Source organism: Poecile atricapillus, chromosome 2 (assembly GCF_030490865.1).
Source record: "Poecile atricapillus isolate bPoeAtr1 chromosome 2, bPoeAtr1.hap1, whole genome shotgun sequence".
Classification (NCBI taxonomy): domain Eukaryota; kingdom Metazoa; phylum Chordata; class Aves; order Passeriformes; family Paridae; genus Poecile; species Poecile atricapillus.
Window position 1 is genome coordinate 68376410 of NC_081250.1, and position 21964 is coordinate 68398373.

At 36.6% G+C, this 21964-nt stretch overlaps 1 protein-coding gene across 1 annotated transcript in view; it reads right to left on the bottom strand.

Moving 5' to 3' along the window:
- Positions 1 to 432: 432 nt before the first annotated feature.
- EXOC2 (exocyst complex component 2) overlaps positions 433 to 21964 on the bottom strand; it is a 125769-nt gene continuing 104237 nt past the window's right edge. The window contains exons 24-28 of the mRNA XM_058832779.1: positions 11834 to 11889; positions 8693 to 8815; positions 6365 to 6426; positions 4511 to 4570; positions 433 to 2568 (exon numbers count right to left, since the gene is read on the bottom strand). Of these exons, the coding sequence (XP_058688762.1) occupies positions 2475 to 2568; positions 4511 to 4570; positions 6365 to 6426; positions 8693 to 8815; positions 11834 to 11889 (395 nt within the window). The 3' untranslated portion in view covers positions 433 to 2474. The remainder of the gene's footprint in view (positions 2569 to 4510; positions 4571 to 6364; positions 6427 to 8692; positions 8816 to 11833; positions 11890 to 21964) is intronic.

A 21964-nucleotide genomic window follows, 5' to 3' on the forward strand; every position in this document is an offset into this window, starting at 1 on the left:
AAATACAATAATAGAAGAATGCCTCAGCATCTCCAGAGGCTGAATATCTCAGCACAGCACATTATGGTTGAATTTTCCTGTATGTCTTTACTTACTTTTAGTCAGATATATTTTATAGCCTTATTACTCACTATATTTTTCACTTATGTAAGGAATAAAGCTCTCTAGGTTTTTATTTCAATGACAATTTTTTTCCAGTTTGTATCAATTTTTCTAGATTTTTCTAGAGGTTCAAAGGTCATGTAATAATTCACTTTATTTTTCCCCTGTACTGTTTTCAGCATTTACCTTACTTTAAATGTCAGAGCCTTTCACTTCTGTTACTTCGATTTCCTTGCTGCATCTCCTCTCTGCAAGCTGTAACTGATGGTGTATTCTGGTGTGGTCTCCCTGTATTTTCCCACTTTCAACAACAACACTTTTTAAACCCAATTGTACCTTCTAACAGTTTTTTATTGCAAAGCCCACACTGACCACTTCTTGTTTTTTTGAATCTTCTTTTCAGAGGAACTGTAGCCTGCTGTGTATTGGCTATGAAGCCTCAGCAGTCCCAAGGCCCCTTCCACACAAAGGGATTCCAATACCTCCCGTTGCTGCATGATGCTTGCTGACTTCCTTAATCCACAAAGTGGATTTATTCAAATGCAGTGCTCTGACTTGACTGTGAACATTTATTCATATCAGATGGAAGTCAAGGAATATTTTGATCCGATTCCACATTATTCTCGTTGCCGTCAATGAGATGTTCTGAGGCGTAAGTTACTTCAGAGAAGCACCTACATAAAAGTCTGACTTCAGGTTTTAAAGACAAGCAACAGGCTGCTGTAGTAAAAGATGAGTAAAAGAATGACCTTACAATAGAGATGTCTGAATGTATGTGCAGATAGTACAGATAACAGAATAGGTTTTCAATACTTAGAACATGTCTGATACAAATATAGAAATTTTAGACTGGCAAAATTCAAAGAAATCACATTTCTTGGAAAGCAAGGAATTCAAGTAGAGCTTATGACCATATTTCTTAATATTTTATTATTCTGAAGTGAAATCTTTTACACGACTGGATGACTATTTCAGTTAATATCAGCAGTTGAGACTATGACCACTGTAGAATGGACAACACTTAACAAAACAACATTGCTCCAGGTGCTTAATGATAATAACATATATTTGAAGACTCATCCTTCCATTCAATGCGCTGCTACTACTTACACAGAACTTTTTAACAAGTAACTACATGTGCACCAAACTTTCTCCAAAATGACATATTATAGGAATTGCATGCTGCATTTTTAAAGCACATAATTGAACCGGCAAAAAAACTGAGCTGACATTAAGAAATTGTTTGAAAACTATGCACTATTCTTGAAACGATTTACTCAAATGATTGTAATTACAGAAAGAATATATTACTACTGAATTATTTAATTCCAAGCCATGATATCAGTTATAAAATTAAACCCATCTTTCCCCCCCAAAACAACAGCAACAAAACTGCTCTTCTCTCCTGAATCCCTCTTCCCCCCATACAAATCAAATAACTAGTGGTGAAAAGAGGACTAACAAGAGAAAGACAGCAGTAGTAAACCTGTAAAAGCAAGAAAGACAAGAAGTGTAAGAAGGAAGAAGCAAAACAAATGATATACTGTGCTCCTCCTTACTATGTGAGAAGCTATTAACTATTCTACTCCGTAACACTAAAGAGTATTTTACTTGGACATTTTTTCTACTAATCTTATAAACTCAGAGGGCTTTTCTGTTACTTGCCAATTAAAGCAGATCTTAATTCAGATGTGAAGGTTACCATCGATACTCAAATAGAAGGGAGAAACAAGAGAGGCAGCAATATGTTTAATTAAAAATAAGTAAGAAAATAAAAGCCTCCAAGAAATCAGACTTAAAAACACCAAAACTTTTGATGAGAACAGAAAAAAAGTTACCATTTTTAAATGCAAAAGAAGCAGTGTACTTAATATGATATTTGGACATTTATTTGTCAGCTCTAGGGGGTAATGCCTATTACATACTTTTATATATTGTATAGAATTTGTGCCTTCTAGTCACTTCAGTATCACTATACACCTAGAAATTAAGACTGATACACTGAACAACATAAGTAATACTCAAATTTAGGCTGACATTTGCTAAAAATACATTTCAATGTATTTTTAACAAGTGAAACTGAGACTGCAGAACTACAATGAATATTTCTTTATGAACAAGTGTATGTAAACAAAATTGACTTAATTCCCTCCACAGAGTGATATACAGTAGACAGAAAACCATTTTATCAAAGTATGTAGGAACTGAAGTCTCACTCAACAGAACATCCCATAACATTACTGAAAAAGCTGTATCTCAATTTATTTTCCAGTGATATTATTTTTAGGTTTTTTTAGAGTGTTCAAAGGAATTAAAGCAGTCCAGAAAAAATGTACAATGTTTAAGCATATTTGTCTGCATTGTGTTGTTGTCTATGTCTTCATCATGGCTGATGAAGATGCTTGAAAACAGGTCAGCTGCAAGTGCATGCTGCTTTTGAATTTGTTTAGCAGCTCTTCTAGTAACCTGTAAAGGGAAAACAGTTACAACTTTAGGAGATTCTGAAAAGGGAACAGTTACCACAAGTTTTGATTATTCTGTCTGTGATTTCAGGTATACTGTCTGCTTTTCTTGTGCAGCTGAATTGCAAATTTCAGTACTCAGCCTTGCCTTTAGAAGATATTTGTAGATTTCTCTTAAGTATCATGACTGAAAGATAGTAGGAGATAGTACAACTGTTCTGGGAGAAAGATTAATTGACCCCAATCATGTTGTTTTGTCCCTAATACATAAACTGTGTACGAGTTCATTTGGGGGCATAACAATAACTGATTTACATCTACCAAGCTGTCAAGAAAGTTGCTGGTACAGTGGACAGTATTTATTATAATCCACAAACTACAGGTGCAGGCCTGTTGTAGAAAATATTGACTGTAACAGTGGAGATGCATTAAGTTGCTTTGCAGTCTTGGCTGGGTGTTTTATTTTCTCTTTAATCTAGGGAACAATGTGATCTCTGAACTTTCTGTCCTATTTCAAAAACAAGCCATATAGGGCAGACATGTATCACCTGAACTTTTTGCCATGCTGCATTATTGAATAGCCAGTAACAGAAAAATAAAAAATTACACTGTGTGTTTAAAAAAAAACAAACTAGCCCAAGAATAGCAACTTGAACCAAAAAATCAGTATCTGCTTCTTCAGCGGGTCCCCTGGAAAATGATCATGTCCACATTAATCATTTAGCATTAACAATTAAATTAATCATTTAGCATTAATCAGTACTGATTGTGAATGAACACACATAAGCAGGTCTCAATCAGAGCACGAATGCGTTACTTTACACAAATACATGTCAATTGCAGCGAGCTGCCTGGAACAATGACAATTGCCATGCAGTGACCTGGGAAACAGAACAAGTTCTGCTCTGTCTGGGACTCAGAACACTGAGGCAGATGTAATAATGATGTAGTTCTTGAGTCTCATTTGTCTCATGAAGCTCAGATACTTGTGACTAAGTGAAAAAAAAATTCTACAGGTGTTTTGGAAAATTTGAGTTAAAAGATCTCTCCTTACTCAAAACTGATTTCTAACTTTAATAAAGCACAAGAGCTAAGTAAGAGGAGGAGGTGTCTTGAGACTTGTTGTGGCTAGCAAAGAGCAGGTTTGACTACATAGACAGAAGACATCTGGAAGAAGGCACAGACCATGGACCATCAGCTGCACAAATAGTCTATTTATGTGTCTACGAAATATTCTAAATTCTGACTGCTACGTGCAATCTGATTTGATGCAGGAAAGTACAATGAAACCAATCTCTAGTTCAAACCATCTATACTTACATTACTCATTACAAATCTGCCCTAGTTTTACTTTACTAAACTGTGGTTCTAAAATAGGCTACCAAATACCAGGCTGGATGTAGCAAAGCAATCTGTTTGTCAAAGGTTGTTATGGTGGAAAAGGAAGAGCTCAAAATTCCTCCTCCTGATGTTAAGAGTGAGCCATGGACCCTCCTTATTTATTTTTAAAAGGAAACATGCCAGTTTTATGAGTTCCGCATATATCAGCTTGCAAAAACCTGAACTTTGTTCTAGGCCATTTTTTTTATTGCTACTAAATTCAGTAAAACAATACATTTGAAGTCACAGAAACCTTAAGATTAACAAGGAAGGCTAAAATAGACAGATACTACAAGACAAGTAAAAAGCTACAGTGAACTGATAAGACTACGATGGGCAAGCTAGATATGTCACAAAGCCATTGGCTCTTCTTGGTAATTTAATAGGCCATGAACAAGACAAGGACTGAGCTTATTCTTGACTCTGTCCAAATAGGCTTCTGCTCTGTCATTCAGAAGGGTCAAATACAGTGAAAGTTACCCCTTTTATAACAAAGTTTTCTTACAAGAGTAACAAGCAATGGCTCCAAGGACCATAAAAGAAACAAGAGGGTGCATTGTACTCACTTTCTGTCAGTTCCACTTGAGAGCTGAGGCAAGGCTTCCAAAGCTTGCTTAAAGCTTGATCTGCAAGGAAAACAAAAATACTCATATTCTGCTAGTACAAGACTCAGCATTTACAGTTTCTCTCTATAAATCCTATGTAGAGATGCTATATTTTATCCATTCTTTTTTTCAACAAATTGACAAAATACTTACCTGAAACCTGACATCCATGTGCAAATGGAACATAAAACAGTCATGGGGTCAAGCGGGTATGTTGATGTTCCCAATGCAATGTACATCATACATCAACACCAAATGTTAAATCAGCAGCTGATTGAAAGCTGTCACATTCTGGACTGTTAAAAAATTAAGAGGTAGTGGCCAATCTGCCTTCTGCCTACAACTAAGTGACAGGAAGAACATATAAAACACTGATTTTGTCTCTCTGTGCTTAGTAGACAGGCCACTGCAGTCTGCCTTACAGAAGGGTGCCTACAAAGAGTACTACAGTGGCTTTGCATAGAGGTAACAGAGTCATAGAATAATATAGTTGGAAGGGACTTTAGGTCCAGCCCTGATCTCAAAGTAGGGCTGATTTCAAGGTTAGAGGAGGTTTCTCTGGTTGATTATCCAGTCAAGTTTTGACTAACTCCAAAGATGGGGTTTCCATCCTGCTCTGGAACAGAAATGAGGGAACAATGCAGGACCTGCACAGAGAGGTAGAATCTTGCCAGCAAAAGATTAATACGGTGACTTGTGGCAACTACTCCTAGTCCAGGGATAAAAAAACCTTTACGAAGCTCCAGCTTTCAGGGTTCACTGTGCTTTGCCCTATTACAGACAATATAATTTTGATTTTATCCAACCTGAGCACCAGTGCCAAGCAGTTTTTTTTTAGAGGTCTTTGTCACTATCAGACACTCAGAATAGGGAAGTGACTACTCTGAATTGGAATGCAGTGACACCAGTGGACACTAGGTGTGACCCAATGAAGACACAGTAAGACCTGCACAAAACTGTTGGTTAGATAAGATGACCAAATTGTCACCTGCAGAGACATGTAATGCCAATCTTAAAATAAGTGAAGGTAATTTAAATAATGAGTGAATCTGCCCATATCCAATCCCCACTATAATCACCTAGAAATTTCAGTCAATCAACTTTACTCAAAACTGCTGACAGCTACTATAGCCTGTTTTTACATACCTTGGCTGCATCAGCCACTGATGGTACTAATGCTTTTCTTTCTCCCTTTATATTAATGTGTGTGAGTGTCCCCTACACTATTTATTTTTGGTCTTCCCTCAGTGAGAAATGACAAAGTGGTGAAAGCCTTTTGAAGGCATTGATCCTAGGAGACAGTGTGAAGCTAAATTCCCTTTCTCTGATTAGGAGTGTGGAGAAGGAGCAGGGTATTATATAAGCCTCTGGAGAGCCCTAATTCTACATATCCTTATAAGGGGACCCTACCAGTATCTGGATCTGTAGGCTCTCTGATGCATCTGGCAGGTTATTTGTTTTATGTTTTATGAGACTGCTGTGAAAAACTGGATAAAACTCATCAAGATCTGCTTGTGTCTGGCTTTAGCATAATTATCCTCACCAGCTGCATAGCTGTTAAGAAGTTTTACAATCTGTTTTTGGTGGCAAATATTAGTTTGTGTCTAAAAGTCCAAGTAAAAAACAACAAAAAAGTAACTGTTTTCTTTCAACTGATGCTATCTTACTAGGCATCTGTTTTTTGTACATTTACACAGTAGATCACATATTCTATCTGAAGTAAAATTCCTTTATTCTAAATTCACATTTTGTGTTTTTGCATGTTTACCAAGGATTCCATTACACTGCAATAAGTGACATTACAGCACATCTTACTTGCTTTCAGGTGTTAGGTATATGGCCACGGTATCCCTCAATGCACAGATTTCAAGTTTTGCCTAAGGACAGAAACACAAATATTGAAACAATGACACAACGTCCTTTCACCAAATGTATACAAATATCCCAAAGCTTCATCTTCTTGAGAGGCAAATATTATTGCACTCTGCCCTTGTAAGAAGCCTTGGCTTTAACAATTTATTTCCTGTATTCTTTGTTGCCACGCTGTTCTGACAGGATACTGCTCAAAAGAACAATTTCATACTTCTGATTCAAGTCAAACTGTTTACACAGTCACTGTGTAATAGTCAAAAAACACTGGTTTGTCTCTTGGTAACAGTAATAAATGTTCAATTCTGTTTCACCTTTTCTGTACTGTGATAGAAAGAAGAAACTTTTTTTTTTTTTCTTTTTTAAATGAAATATAGTGAGCTTAACTTCTCACAGCACTGCTTAGCCAGGGAAGAAAAACACAAAAGTACAAAAATCTGTCAATACACATTCTATGCTTGGTTCTTCTGTATTTTTTTTTTTTCCCATCAGTTGAGGAAGTAGAATGATTGTACTTTGTTTATTTTTTGTCACCTGGTGGGCACAAGAGCTTGGGGATTTTACTTCTGCACTGTACTGTGTGCCCAGGTATTAATTTTCACTTAGGCGAACTGTGGAGGAGACTGAACTCACAGATTAAACAAACTTCATAGATCATCCTTTGGTATTTGAAAAGCAATCATTATCATCATAACTTTTATATGAAATAGAAACATTCTGCAAGAGATCATGAAGTAATTACATTTAAAAATACAAAGTGAACTTCATAAAAATTTACATTCTGTTCTTTTAAGCATAACGATGAAATTTAATCCAGTTAGACATTACAGTAACTGATCTACAGTTAGACATAACCAATGACATTAATCTTCCAAAACAAAACTTTCAACAATGCAACACAGAAAAGTAATTCCACTTCTAATGAAAGCCTTTGGCTTTAAGGTATCTCCCTCATCCCTCCTCTAGGCAGGAAGACAGCTAAAATTGATGCTTTTTCAGAGCCAGAACCGGGTGGCACAAAATATAACATAGCCACCCCAAATTTTATAAGAAATGCTTTTCTCGACACAGAACATTTTACCTCTTTTTGCATAGTGCTCCAAGCTCAAGAGCTGTGGACTTTGAAGTCCTATGCCTGAGATTCTAGAGTCTCTTCTACATTTTAGGAGGTACCAGTATCCCATTCTCGAGGACCACAGCCTAAGTTCACCTGGTGGAAGGGTGAGCCCTGCAAAACTGTGGGTCATGGGATGTGGGAATACAGAATGAGGCTTGAATGAGAATTTTTTTGTTCAACCTAACAAGGCTTGCACGACTCTCACACTGCTGGTGTCTGTCAGAGAGGATTTTCCATGTTCAGAGGAACAGAAAATGACCACGAATGACAAACTTACAGTAAGGAGAGGATAAGACTTTCAATTATGGGTTTAGGCAGCAAGTCCCTATAGTGGGTTGTTTAATCAGACAAAATGGATATAGGCATAGCTTCGTTGTTATTCATGGATTTGGTTTAAATACAGAGTCAATCCTACTTGGCTGCAATCTTCCTATACTAATTCTCTGTCCAATGCCATTACTAGAAGCAATTTGAAAATAAGGCTTACAACTGGCTAATTATTTTCCCATCAAAATGCAAGAATGCTGTCACGTACAATGCAAACAGGGAATTTGCTCTTTTTCTGTTACAGCCATAGCAATCTGACTCCAAGGGATTTTTTTTAAAAAGGTATTTTTCTTAGCATCCTTTAAAGCTTACCCAATAGCAAGTACAACTACCAATCCAGCTGTAAATAAAGACAATAAAGCTATTCTGCCCATGTTACAACAACATGGTATTGTAGAGAGAGTATAACAAACAAATGACTAGTCCTGCAAAGTCTTACAAGATCTTACTGCATCGTGTGTTAGGGATTTTTAAATCTCAAAATATCACTACATTGTTTTTTTCTTTTAAAGTGATTTTTTTATGTCAGGCCAAAGAGAGTATTCGACAACATTTCAAAGAGATACCATTACAATGCTTTTTATCTCATAGGATACAGGTAGCCTTTTAATGCCATCTAATACAAAGATAACCTAAAAATATAATCAAACCCAAGAATCAGTATCCCGAAGGGTATTCATCCATAAATCTGAAATACGTTATAAACTAATCCATTTTATCTCCTTGCTTTCACTGCTACAATAAATCAAACAAATACCCAGATTATACCTCTGTCTGTTATTCTCAGTTTTCTAGATTCAGATGTTTGACAATATGAAGTATTCAGGTACCTGTAAAGCTCCATTTTTGCTGAAGGATGAAACACACTGCATCAGTCGACTCAGTTCTTCAGAGACTGCTTCTACAACCCTTGACATTACCCGAGGAACTAAGTCTTTGGAAATGGTAAACACCTAGGTTTTATGAAAGAAGAACCATAAGCACAACACCTGCATTAATAGAAATATTTTCAATACTAACATTTCAATAAGAAACATAAACCTCTTTGACCGAAAGGTCTCCTTCAGTTTTACCAATATACAAAAAATTCAAAAGAAACTAGAATATGAAGGATGTCTTTTGATGCTTGCCCTGCACTTTGACCAATCCCCTTTGTTAACAGCAAATTTGGCTATGTGATTTGTGATAACCTTGCTATACCAAAAGGCAGCTAAACTTCAAAATATGTGCTTTTGGCTGATGGATGCAGGTAGTCACGGGGCTGTAGATAGACCACTGTCTTGTAGATAGCACCTTTAATTCAGAGTTGTGTGTCTGACTGACACAATTACACATTCAGCCGCTTTTTACCCATATATTTTGCTATTTCTTTTAGACTCCTTTATATCTGACCAGTGTTGAATGGCTAGTGTCATTATACTCTATGGCAGAGATAAACATTTGACAGCCTGTGTGAGTATGAGGATGTCAACGGATTTTGACTTAGACTCTGCTTCTGCTGCCATTTATTAGCTCCCTGGCAAAAAAAATTAACCCTTACTGGTTTTCCCATGCGTCAAGACCATCTTTTTAACCGCTTATTTGTATAACTTGTAAAAAGTGGCATATTCAGAATAGTAACAGCAATACAAAATTATTAAATCTATGCTTGAAGCAAGGTATGAAGAGACCAATCTTCCTTAAAGGGAACTTTACAGAAGTGAGATATTGTTGTGGATTTAGAAAAAAGAAAGTATGATTATTTTATAGAGAATTTGGGAAAATGCAGGCCAAGAGGTTGGAATATAGGAGGAAGTGAGATTATAGGTTAGACAGACCAAACTTGTGTCAAAGTTTAAAGGTGATGATAAAGCTGCATTAAACTGCACAGGGCTGGGAGAGAAGATGACACAAGAAGCTGGAGTGGTGGTATATGTAAGCTGAAGTATGTGACTTGAGTGGTACAAGAAGGAAAATGAAATGTATAAAATTTTGAAACACTTCCCCAGTTTCAGCTTTGAAATAGTCTAAAGAATTAAGTAGTGGATTGTTTTGCTAGAATACCTTTGCTTTTACGCAAAGTTTAGATCCCATGTCTGACACGGAAATTTAGTAACTGACAGAAGATATTAATACACACATGTAAAAATAAGCAAGGGGAAAAAAAAACAAAGAAAGAAAGATTTCTACAGAGTTTTCAGTGATTTCAATAAAGAGCTGTGTAGCAGGCATCCCATAAAGGCTGACCATTCCAAAAGGCAGGTCTGCACCACCTGCCAAGTACACTCACCCCATAAATGTCAGCTACCAGCTGTTACCAGTGCTGGAAAGGGGTCATCTTACTCAGCACCAAACACTGCTGACCAATTCAACACAAACATACCAAGAACGTGCCCAAGGATCTGGGCATCTGAGAAGAGAATATTTCTGCCTGCAATAAGCACTCTTGAAGTTACTTTACAGAATCCAGGAAAAATAATTCTCAGCAAAAGGTGAATAATCACAAACTTGCAATAAGAAGCCCTTATTTTGATTTCAGCTAAATTTGAATTTGAAGGTAGAGAAACAATTTTCCTTCCATTTCAGTCTATCCTTGCTATTCATCTACAGGTTAATTTTTGCTGTTTCAAACTACAGAAACTTGCTGTCTTGCTAACTAAACTTAAACCTGACACAGCTTAACAGAATTTCAGCAGTGGAAAGGGGAGTTTTGGCTTGATACACGTTCCCATATTTCTGTAATATTTCACATCTAGAAATTTATGAGGCAATGCTACTTAGTCCAGAATCAGTATTGGTTTCAATGAAGAGAGCACAGCAGTACACCTTTCTGCTGCAGCATTTTAACAAGTATGCATGCTTACAAGCCTAGCTCAATAAGTCACAAATGCCTTTGAATTTTTTAAAGCACAACTTCTAATTTACATTTTAATCAATTTCCACTACACTGAAAAACAATATTAAAAATTGTTGTCATGTCGGTATATGTTTTTAGTGTTTCTTACTCCCTCATTTGGAAGCATTTGGTAAAATCACAGTGCTTGTTGAAAGTTCTTCTGCTATAATTTAACACTGAAATAGTATCAAAAATACTGCAAATAAAATTTGAAGTTCCTGAAAATATTTTAATTTATATGAATCCTTGTAATTTAAAAAGGAATAAGATAAGTAAAAGCCTCAAGTGAATCTCATTATAGTTTAATTACAGGGAAAAGAGTAGCCATACTTGTGGTATTTTGGAAGGTAAGAGTAGTATTACTACTACTGCTTCTACCAAGAGCAACAGTAATCTGTTAACACTCTTGATCATGAGAAGGAGTGATTATGTAAAATGCAGGCTTTAACTTAAAGAACCATAGAAAATTCCTGCAAATAATCCCAAAAGGCTAAAAAACTGCAGCCCCTCTGATCTTATGATGTTATAAGCAATACTTTAACTTGTACTCTCTAGCCTAGGTAGCCATTACCTACTTAGGTATTTCAAGCAGTATTTGTGCTGTGCAAAGACTATAAAACTCGATTTAGCTTTTCTATTTCCATTGTATGTAGAAGACTAGCATATATTGGCTTTTCACTCTGAGTGGCATGTGTTGAACACTTCTTTCAAGGTGAAACAGAAGTTAATTTACAGATGTTGTGGAAAATAAAGATAATCAGAGAAAGAGAGCAGCATAACTAGCTATATATCTATATATTATCTGCATGGAAAAGGAGAATTTAACTTTAGAATTTGGCTTTCCTCTTTATCAGATAATGGAGACAAAAAGGTGTAATGGGGTGTTAGAGAGGATAAACAGGAACTACTAATCTTCTGCCCATAAAAAAAGTTATCAGTTGCATAACAGGTTGGCTAAACCTACTCTAAAACACACCTATAATGAAGACACTTCGATAAAAGGGTAAAAAACCCTGGTGAAAGCCAGGATTTACCAGGAAAAGTACACTGAAATCATAAGAATATAAGTATGATACAATCTGAAGCTTCTCCTCACCTCTGCATGCACAGCAATGATATTCACTAATGCTTCTTTCAAGTAGTTTCTGACACCTGAAACAAAAGAAACAAAATAATTACTTTCATTTTGTTGTCTCAACAACACCATAATATTCTGCTGTTCAATACAGTACTTTTTATTTTCATTTTTTACTACTACTTTTGCAATCAGAGGCAGAAAGAGAAAGTTCCATAGCCACACCACCAGTCTATTTCCTTTTTCAAATCAAATGGAGAAAGGCACATTTCCTTACAGCAGAAGGTTAAAAAAAGCCAGTAGGTTCCTGTTTTAGTATTCTTCTCTAGCAACATAATTTCACCAATTCTGCAATTTAATAAAAAACTAGCATTATTAAAAAAATACATTCTGGATGTTTTGCTAGAATATACACACCATGGCACAGAACATACACCACAGTTTGATAAGTTCTAAAGAACAAAGACAAGAGGTTTTGTTTGTATAACAGTCTTCAAGATCTTACTACTTTATCAGCTTCTCTATCTGTGAATTATTATAGATAGGAATAGCAAGGTCTCTTGTTTATCTGAAAGTGGTTCAGAATATATTACTCATGGCAGTTTATAGGAGATGTCATGCCTTAGTAGAAATTTCCTTTTGGGGAAGGTGGAGAAGTCAAATAAGCATTTTCTTGCCAAGCTTATGAAATGCTTGTCAATTTACACTAACAAGTGAATTCTAAACAGAAGAACATCCAGCAATGTGTGCTTTAGTTAGTACAAGCTCTTAGTACTCTCTGCTGCTGTAATTCTGTAACTTTCCCAGCCTGTACTCCAGCCGTCTAAGATTTAAATAAGGCAAAAATCTAAAACTGCCTCACTTATTTTTATGGCCACCTCATTTTGTAGGCAAAGAAAAATTAGAAAGCATTCAACTTATTATGTATAAATTCTGGAAGTACAAACAAAGTAATGAGAGAGGGTTAGTGATCCACATGACCTCAACTTCTGATTTTGATTAGTCTACCATTAATTAGAGAAAGTGCAATGACCCCATCCCTCCCTTCAATATATTCAATTGACAGTAAAATACAAGAATCATCAACAAAGACTGGTGAGACCATACAGCTCAGAGATCACAGTGTGATTAAGGCTAATGCTATAAAAATTACAAAGTGAACTTTTAATCAGTTCATCTTACTTGCTCCACCTTTCCTCAGATAACACTGATGCAGAAACTTAGTCCTGCTACAAAAAAGGGGTTACCAGAGATCATAAAAATGAGCTGTTCTGTGAGAAGAGTAGCATCTCTCTACTGCCACCTCAGTCATGCTTGTATCTTTAACCATTGACCACACAACTTGTCTCAAGATCTAAAAAGGTGACACTTTTTCTTTGTTAGACAATTATGGATAAAAATTTTATAAAAGTAGGACACAAGGATGACAGGACTGTCAGGAGCAAACATCTAGGATGTCCAATGGGATGCAGTCTGGAAGTTAGAAAAATACAAGCCTTTCTCCACATATTCCAAAACATCTCTAGTGCCTTTTCTCTTTACCTTTATTCTTCCCCTTAAAAATCTCAGTAGTTTTTTTCCATTTAAATTAACCCAAAGAGAAGTCAAATAGTATTGTATACCAGGTTGCAAACTAAAAATTTCTTTCATCTTAGCAAATCAGTGAGGGAAGAATAAAGCAACACTAGAAATTTTATGAAATTGACTTTCTTTCTCCTGCCCCGTAACCTTGCAAAACAAAGCAAGAATGTTACACACCAATACTTGAACCACACCAAAAGATCACAGGTATATGTGGAAATGTAACACCCCCTTCCTTTTCCTCTTCTACTGTTTCCCTTCTTTTACTTCATTCTGGCCCTGTTTATGTCCTCTGAACACTTTGTATCACACCCCAGAAGCAAATACAACTTGACCAGACACTGAACAATGGTATGCAAATCACATCAAGAGGTGCAGCGTGAATTTGGGAGCTGGTCTGCAGTTAAACCTCAGGGTGCAAAGCATTGCTTTTGGTCTGCAAACCTATATGGTATCCAGCTTTTGTCTGCCTACCAGCCTCATCTTGTGACAGTAGGATCTTTCATGTGGGAACTGTGATTTTACTTTTGCACAAATGCTGCACAAGATTCAGACTTCGACAGCCTCCCTTCTCTAGGGATACCTGAGCACTGTCATGGCATGCTCCTCAGTCAATCAAAATTTCATTTGTAACCTAAACAGCATTTCTCTGGCCCAGCTGAGTGTTCCCTAATGACATATCTCACTCAAACCCTGCTACTGTTGGGGAGCCGTAAGGAAAGTACAGAGAGGGGGCTGCCATATCAAACACAGGGCACGTGTGTCTTCTGCAGAGGTGGCCAGCAGGCTGAGCAGGGAAGAAGTGTTATCAAGGAGGTGAGTGAAAGGATAGAGACTGAAGCGGGGTGTGTAAAAGGTGATGTGGTTCCAAGGAAGAATCCTCATTTCCCACCTATCCCACCTAAACCCCCGAGGCAGTGTGCCTCTTCTCATGCATTCATGCAACTTGGCTCAGGGTAGGAGCTGCTAATTCTGCCTGCTGCTGTAAGCACCCGAATTAAACAGCTTTTGACTGTGCTAGTAAAAGTTGCTATCTCTATATCTGCAGAAACTCTCCGTAAGGTATTTCATGAAGAGTTAGTTTCCAAGTTGCCATCACTGTTATAACTAAGTTGCTAAGTACTGTTAATTTCTAAAAGCATGAAATACTAATATCAGCAACATTAATGGCAGGTGTTGCACACCACTGTCTGATGGTTCTCAGCTAAGGCAAAATACTTATTTGTGCCAGAACTCAGAATGAATTCCGTAAATGGAATGGAGATGGAAGCTGTGGTAAAAATTAAGTGAGAGTAGCTTAGTATTGCGTATTGCTAGCCTATCCCAGTTGCATGATATAATTATTAACTTAAACCTCAGTGAAAGGGCATAATCAGACATATTTTATCTTCCATCCTTGTACCACACACAAGGACAAATGAGTGAGCTAAGAACTTAAAGGAGATTAGGGCTACTGGGATTGCAAGAAATAATTAGGTGTTCCTGACCTTTCATAGCAGGCTCAGTCCTGCAATGACTGCAGGATCAGGGAGCTCAGTACCAGCACAAATATTTCCTCAGTTTCTTCGACAGGTTTTACAAGTTAAGAGCAAATAATTCAGCACAAACTGTGCAAAGCTATGCAGTGTAGAGACAGTCTATGTATATGAAACTGCAGTTGCCTTAATTGCAGCATTTAATAACCTGAAAGACCTTGTCTTGGTAAGACAGAAAGAACATTCAACAGCACTCTAAAATTCCAGTTAATGGAACCAGACAGGGAAAGAGGGGTAGAGCTATGCAACATGAAGGACAACACAGGTACAAGAAAGAAAGAAAAGAATAAGTGAACTGACCATCAGTGAAGTTAGGCTGGAAATAAAAGGTCAGTGTGTAAAGGTTTGCTCTAAGCTATGAAATATGTGGTTTTATGACAATCATTGCTGCTGGGGGGGGTCAGTTTCCTACCACAAATAGAACATAAGTAAAAAGGGTATTTCCCCCCAGCCCTTCCTTTTCTCTTATTTGTGAAGGATTTGATTTTTGGATGTGGAGACAAAGCCAAACATATTGGAATGTCAGGACCTGCAGGCATAGTTAGTAACTGTACTATATTTTGAAAAGCTACAATTAAAAAATATCCAATTTCTGATTTATATCACTGTACTGTTTGTGGCAGGCTTTGCTGAAGCAAAGTATTACTTTTCTGGAGTATGATTCACTGGTAATACAAGCAGTGGCATCCAACTGTGAATTTGTTGTGAAATTCATTTCAAAATGAAAAAATTCTGTCTAGAATAGAATTTTTGTGCAGCTTTCTCTACAACTGTTCAGCAGCCCACGCAATTACAGTTTTTGGGACACCATGCTGCCAGTCCTATTATACAGCACTGAAAGCTAATGCACCATGTAACTGTAGGTTGCAACTATTAGGCTAATCAAGTGAAACATAACATTCTTAAGTCTAAAATACCTCTTATTTAGCATATTGAAGCACAAATACAATGCCTTTCCACTGCTTCTGACAGAAATGTGTTAAAGAAAGTCTCAACAAGCCCTTGCAATTTCTCTGAGGAAAATGTTATTATTCTGTTACAACATAAATGCATTCCACTCCCACTCTATTCTTAATACCAAAGACTGAATTCTGGAATTCTAGCTGCCACTAACAAAGCCCCAGCATTACTCTAAAGAAAAATGGATGGGAAGACTTAAGACATAAAAATGAAGGACAGTTTCAGCCATCAACTATCACAATGGCTGACAGAAACTAAAATAGCAACTTCCAATTCTGGACTCTCCACTGTACTTTCTACCAGAGAAATATATAACAAAATTATTCATTAATTTCCAGTTTACATGACCTATTAATTTTTTTTTATTTTTAATTTTTTACAACTTAAATGTGTCAGTCTATGTTACAAAGCAATTTTAGCAACACTGTAAAGCTGTAGCAAGGATGACTGTGTGAATGATGGGAAAAGCAGAAGGGCAAAAAGTTTGTGGTTCTGAGGAGTAACAGAAACCAAACTTTCAGCTTGCCAATACAGGAGTCATTCAGGAGACCTTCAGATGGTGTAGTGCTACCAGTGTCCCACTTGTAGTTCTCAGAGATATGTTTCCCCCAAGTACTTATATGACATCGTTATACTATGAAACCCCCAAAGTGACTGAATAATCCTGCAAGAGCTGGGATTTACACATACCACATGTGTAATTTTAAAACACAGAGAGGCTACAAAAACTTGCATGCAAAAAAAGAGCAAAGGCTGCACACAGAGTAAAACTGAACTCGTCAAGCTGCTTTTTCTGTGCCAGAAGCTAACACGGGTCTTCAAATGTTCCCAGTCCTTCTACAGTAAACTGATAGTGTGAAGGATGATATGAGCTTTAAACATTTTTTAAGCCTTCTGCAGACTCAAGAGTTCAAAGAATGCACTGAACTTCAGTGAGGACAACAGAAACACACAGGAAATTTTAACCCAGGAAGACTGAGTTTGACACACTTTTAACTCTTGTGAGATTGGAACCTCATTTGAGATGGACAACTGGGAATCCAGCCTTGCTGCTGCCTCTCACCAAACCAGCCTTTTAGCTTGCCTCTTAGGTTGCATGCAAAAAGGAGGAGGAAAGGATAAATGCACATAACTTAAGAAAAAAGCAGGTGATGTCAGCAGGTACCTCTGCTTATCAGCAGTAAACCAGACATTGAGGATGAAAGGCTATGAAGGGTCAAAAGAAAAGGAAAAAGGCAAATTTAGTTAAAGAGAAATCATGCAGGAATATTGAAAGCTACTGGTCCTTTCTGGAAGAGCTAGAAAAGCCATCCACAGGAAATTTTACAGTTTGACAGCTGCCTTTTTTTTTTTTTTTTAATAAAGAAGACTGAACAGTTCTTAATATGTTGACTAAGCTACCAGTCCTGTTTCACGACTGAGTTGACTGCATTATTAGAAACCTAAGCTCTGAGGGAGTGAAACAGAAATGAGTGTTGGGTAGGCACAGAGCCACCAATTTAGGGAACAACAGAGAGCATTCTGAGACCATTCTGTAGGAGGTCAACACTTAACCAGGCAAGTAACTGCAGCTGGTGGTAGCAATGTTTCTTAGTGCTTCTGTAAAGAGAGCACTAAATTTGTTGGCCTTAAGGCTTGAGCATGACTTGGTAGAGATAGGAAAACTGATGCCTGGGAGTCTGAAGTTTCGCATTTTAAGACACATCCAATTGTACGCAATATTTTTTTACAATTTATTGTTCTGTTTGGTGGGTTACACCAGTAACAGTCAATTAGTCTGAAACCTCTTTTTTCCTGATTACTTTGTAATGAAAACTTTCCTGAGAAAAAGAATAATGTATAGAATTTGTTGATCCAAAAAGATTAATATTTTTCATATCTAGCAGAACAGCAATAATTGCCTGTTCCTGGACATTTCATTTGCTACTCTGATAGTAAATTTAGAGGAGGATGAATGCAAAAAAGTATTTCATCTGCTCTGTTCTAATGAAGGAACTGGCTTTTAAATTTTTTTATATATATATTCTTTACAGTTACATTACACCCTATTGCCAGATTTAAGCAAAATGGTATTGGAAATGTTAATTTCTAAGCTTCATATATATCATGCCAAACTTTACAGCATGTCACACATGAAGTGTTCTGAACTGTATGTCAGTTAAGCTCCCGCAGCTCTTCTCTAAGTTTTAAATTTGCTATGTGAAACTGTTGGAAAAAAAAAAGCTGCACACATCTACTGCAAGTCGTTAATCAGTGCTGCATAGTGCACATTAAAAAAGAAACTAATGAATGGTATCCACAAAGCCATGTAGATGTAACTTCTTTAAACAGTCTGATTTTAACTGTTAAATTTCCTCTAGGTTCTGTCTGCACTGCAGCTGCAATAGCAGTATTTAATACCTGCTTTAACTAAAATTATTGTGGCACAATCTCTAGTGTGGTCACACTCTTCCCCAATGCAACTCCTGTTACAGAAGGATAGTAAGCAAGATTCCTTTTGGGATGGCAGACAATTATTTGTATTTCTGCAGCTCTTGAAAAGGCAGACTGTGCTCTGCAACACACCAAGTCAGCCCTGTCCTGCCCTGCGCAGTCCATGTGGGAATTTCAAGCTTAGATGTATCCTCCTGACAAACCAAGCTGCCCCACACACCACAAAATTTCACTTTTCAATCTAACCTAAACAATAACTTCCAGTTAAAATTAAGTGATCTCTTTCCAAACCCCAAACATTTAAACAGGTAAGGCAGAAAGGCTGGGAGGGGGAAGAGGCTCTACAGAGTAAAACACTGTCTGAGGTCACAGCAGGTCAGAAGAGCAGTCAGCACTGCCTCCATGCAAAACCTGCTTGAACAATTTAAAAAAAAAAGGTTATCTGTGCAGAGGTGTTTTGGTAGAAAATTTTTAATTTACAAGATCTACAGATAATTCCAGGCTTCCCATACTTATGGATCACTGCCTGACTCCTCCAGTGCATGCAAAGATCTATCAACTACCTTATACCAAGAAATGAACAGGAAGCAGCAAAGAATAAAAGTGAAAATTCAAATGCATACCAAAAAATTTGTATTTTTAGGATGCAGGATTCCAAATAAACATCACTAATAATGTACCTTACATATAAAATATTTCAGACTCAGGGTACTGGACTGTGAAGTACATATAGGAAAAAACAGTTTATATTACTGGGAATTCCCAATATTGGGAAGTATTGGGAAGGTATTTATGAAGGAATATTCCTCATATGAAGGAACAATCTTATTGAATTTTTCAGAGCACTTAATGGGGATTTGAATAAAATAACCCAAAACCAATTTGGATTTAGAATCAAGTGCCCAGGATGACATGAAAAAGGTTGCCATCTACTATGTACGAGGACCAAAAGCACAGCATGCCTGAGGCTGCATTAAATGCATTTGAAAAAACGTGTTGGCCCCCAAAACTATTCAGAAATCTAATATTTATAACCAGGGAAAGTTTAATGTGACTGACAGTCTGTTTAATTTTGTATGTTCCCAGAATAACAAACTGTAGTTGCCTCATTAGAAAATGCCCTAAATGATTTAATGTTTCTGGAAAATTATTTTAAGAGCTAGCAACTATTTGCAATTACTACAGTAAATGTGATTCCCCATTTAGAAAAGTAGTCTTTTAATTTCCCAGCAGCCTACACCTCTCAGGATAGCTCCCTAACTTATAGGAATAGACAGAAACCTAACTTGTTTGCATGCATGAGCCTTTCATGAACTACAGCACTGGTACATGAGTATGTTATGCTATTTTACTGAAGTGCCCCCACCCACACAGTGATGTAATCTAACCTGACACCCCACAGATGCTAAAAAAATATATATCTATTAAAAAAAGTAGAGATGTGACTTGGAATTTCCCCATGGACATAACAAAGCAGCTTACCTTTATTCTTTACAACAGCATAAAGGTTTCTCCCTTAAAAGACAGTTGATAGGAAATCAGCTTCAGCTAACAGTGGCCTGTTTTCTAAATTAAGGCAGCCAGAAAAGCCTGCTTATTTCTTCCTAATTACTAAAAATACATTTGCTATCATGCTTTGTTGTTAGCCCTGAATAAAAACATTTCCAGAAAACTGCTTGCAGGATGCTAAGAGCAGAACACATATATGGCAGTAGCTCTCAAAATACAGGAGATCCACCAGGTCACAACCTTTATCACCACCTAAGTGGCCTTATTTGTTTATTCTATTCCTTCCTCATTTTGACCCACTAATATTTTTTAATTTGATTTTAAAAAAGTTAATAATTAGTAGCTGTCACAAACCAAATAATAAGCAGTGTAAATAATGGCTTTCATTTACTTATTGCTTCTGTTTGCCCAAAGAAATACAGATACCACATCTTGGAGATTTAAATGGACATTATCATGGTCAGTAAATTCCTTACTTCACAGTAAGATTTATGTAGTCTGATTGGTAACACTATTTTTACAACCTTCAAACATGATTATAAGTGTTTTAAAAATATGTGCATAGTATATTAACAGATACATACAGGTAATACCCTAAGTACATTAAAAAAATACCATTTATAAGGCAAAGGTAAGTTAGTGGAAAGTAATTATTTAACACCAGTCTAGAATGAAAGACATAATTACAGCATTCACAGTTTTATGGATCCATATGATACACCTGAGCCAAGTTAAATGTCATACAACTCCTCCATTGTCATTAAAGCAGGAAAACCTACTTAAAAATAGGGACTTCAGAATCTCATTTTAATTTAAATGAGAATGTGAAATTTCTCACTAGGCCACTTCCTGCTATTGCTGGAAACATTCCCTCCTTTAAACGGAGATGGATTTCAAGGTACTGTACTTAATGTTGTTTTGAAAGCACATTAAGAAGAAAATGTGAACGTGTAGGCAAACTGGAAACTCTCTGGAGAGATTACCCACTTATTTAACCACATTTCCTGTTTTTTAACCCATTTGTCCTAAGTCAGTCCTTAGAGTACTGACAAAAATAGATTCAAGTGTGCTATAAATAGTTCATTAGCAGGTTTTTCTCAGTAAAACTGAAAATGTTTTGAAAATCTATTGTTCTCCATACTAATTAAACTGTGAATCAGATTAATGTTTTCTCAAAATTTTTGTCTGCATAGCTCACGTTAATTATAAATATAGAGTGCCTTGGGAATCTGAGAAAAAGTCCCAAGAACTAATAATGACCTAAAAAATAGCTATCAATAATTGAAATTTAATGAAAAAAATACTGGTAACCTATGTGGTGAAGTGCTTTTACAAACAACAGTTCTGAAGCAAGGGAAGAGGCTGATCATGCAGTCAGAACCTTTTAAATATTTTTGAGATCTGAAAACCAGAATGCTACATCTTTGAATTAGTCACCTTGCACTTATTTTCAGCCATGGTAGTGTGTTCATCTAACACAGTGAGTGTCATTTGAAGGACCTGATATGAGTAGCCACAAAACTAATTTCTAAAAATATTAAATGTGAAGGCTTTTCAGACTTTTGTTACATGTAGTTTTTGAACTATTTTAATTCAATCAATAGAAATTATGCCATGACATTCAAAGAACCTGAAAGTTTCTATCTTCCAGTTGCCTTGGAGTAGCAAGAGCTCTAAAGACTGCCAATACTGTGATTAGTATCTGTCTATGCATTAACTTCAGTCTACAAGAGGAAAACACCAAGAGAATAATACTGGTTCTGTTCCTTCTTGCACAGACCAGACTGAGATATCTTTAAAATTTAAGCTGCTGAGACTGTTCTGAACCTTCTGCTATCCCATTCAAACCACAGAGTACAGAATTAAAGTTGAAGAGGTCTACCCAATATTGCTGCTTTCCCTACAGATATTAAACTCCACTGCTTCTGCGATGGGATAGAATACAATTTCCTTTATTATTAAAAAGGAGCAAAATCTGTTAATTGTGAAACACTACAACAGAAAATGCAAAACCCAACAGTGCTTCACTTGGGAAGGAGAGGTGTTTGTTAGCATCAAATACCTAAAAGAGAAACAGATAGCTGAAGAAAAATTTGTTTTGTATGCATGTTCTTGCAAGGATTTTGTTAAGAGA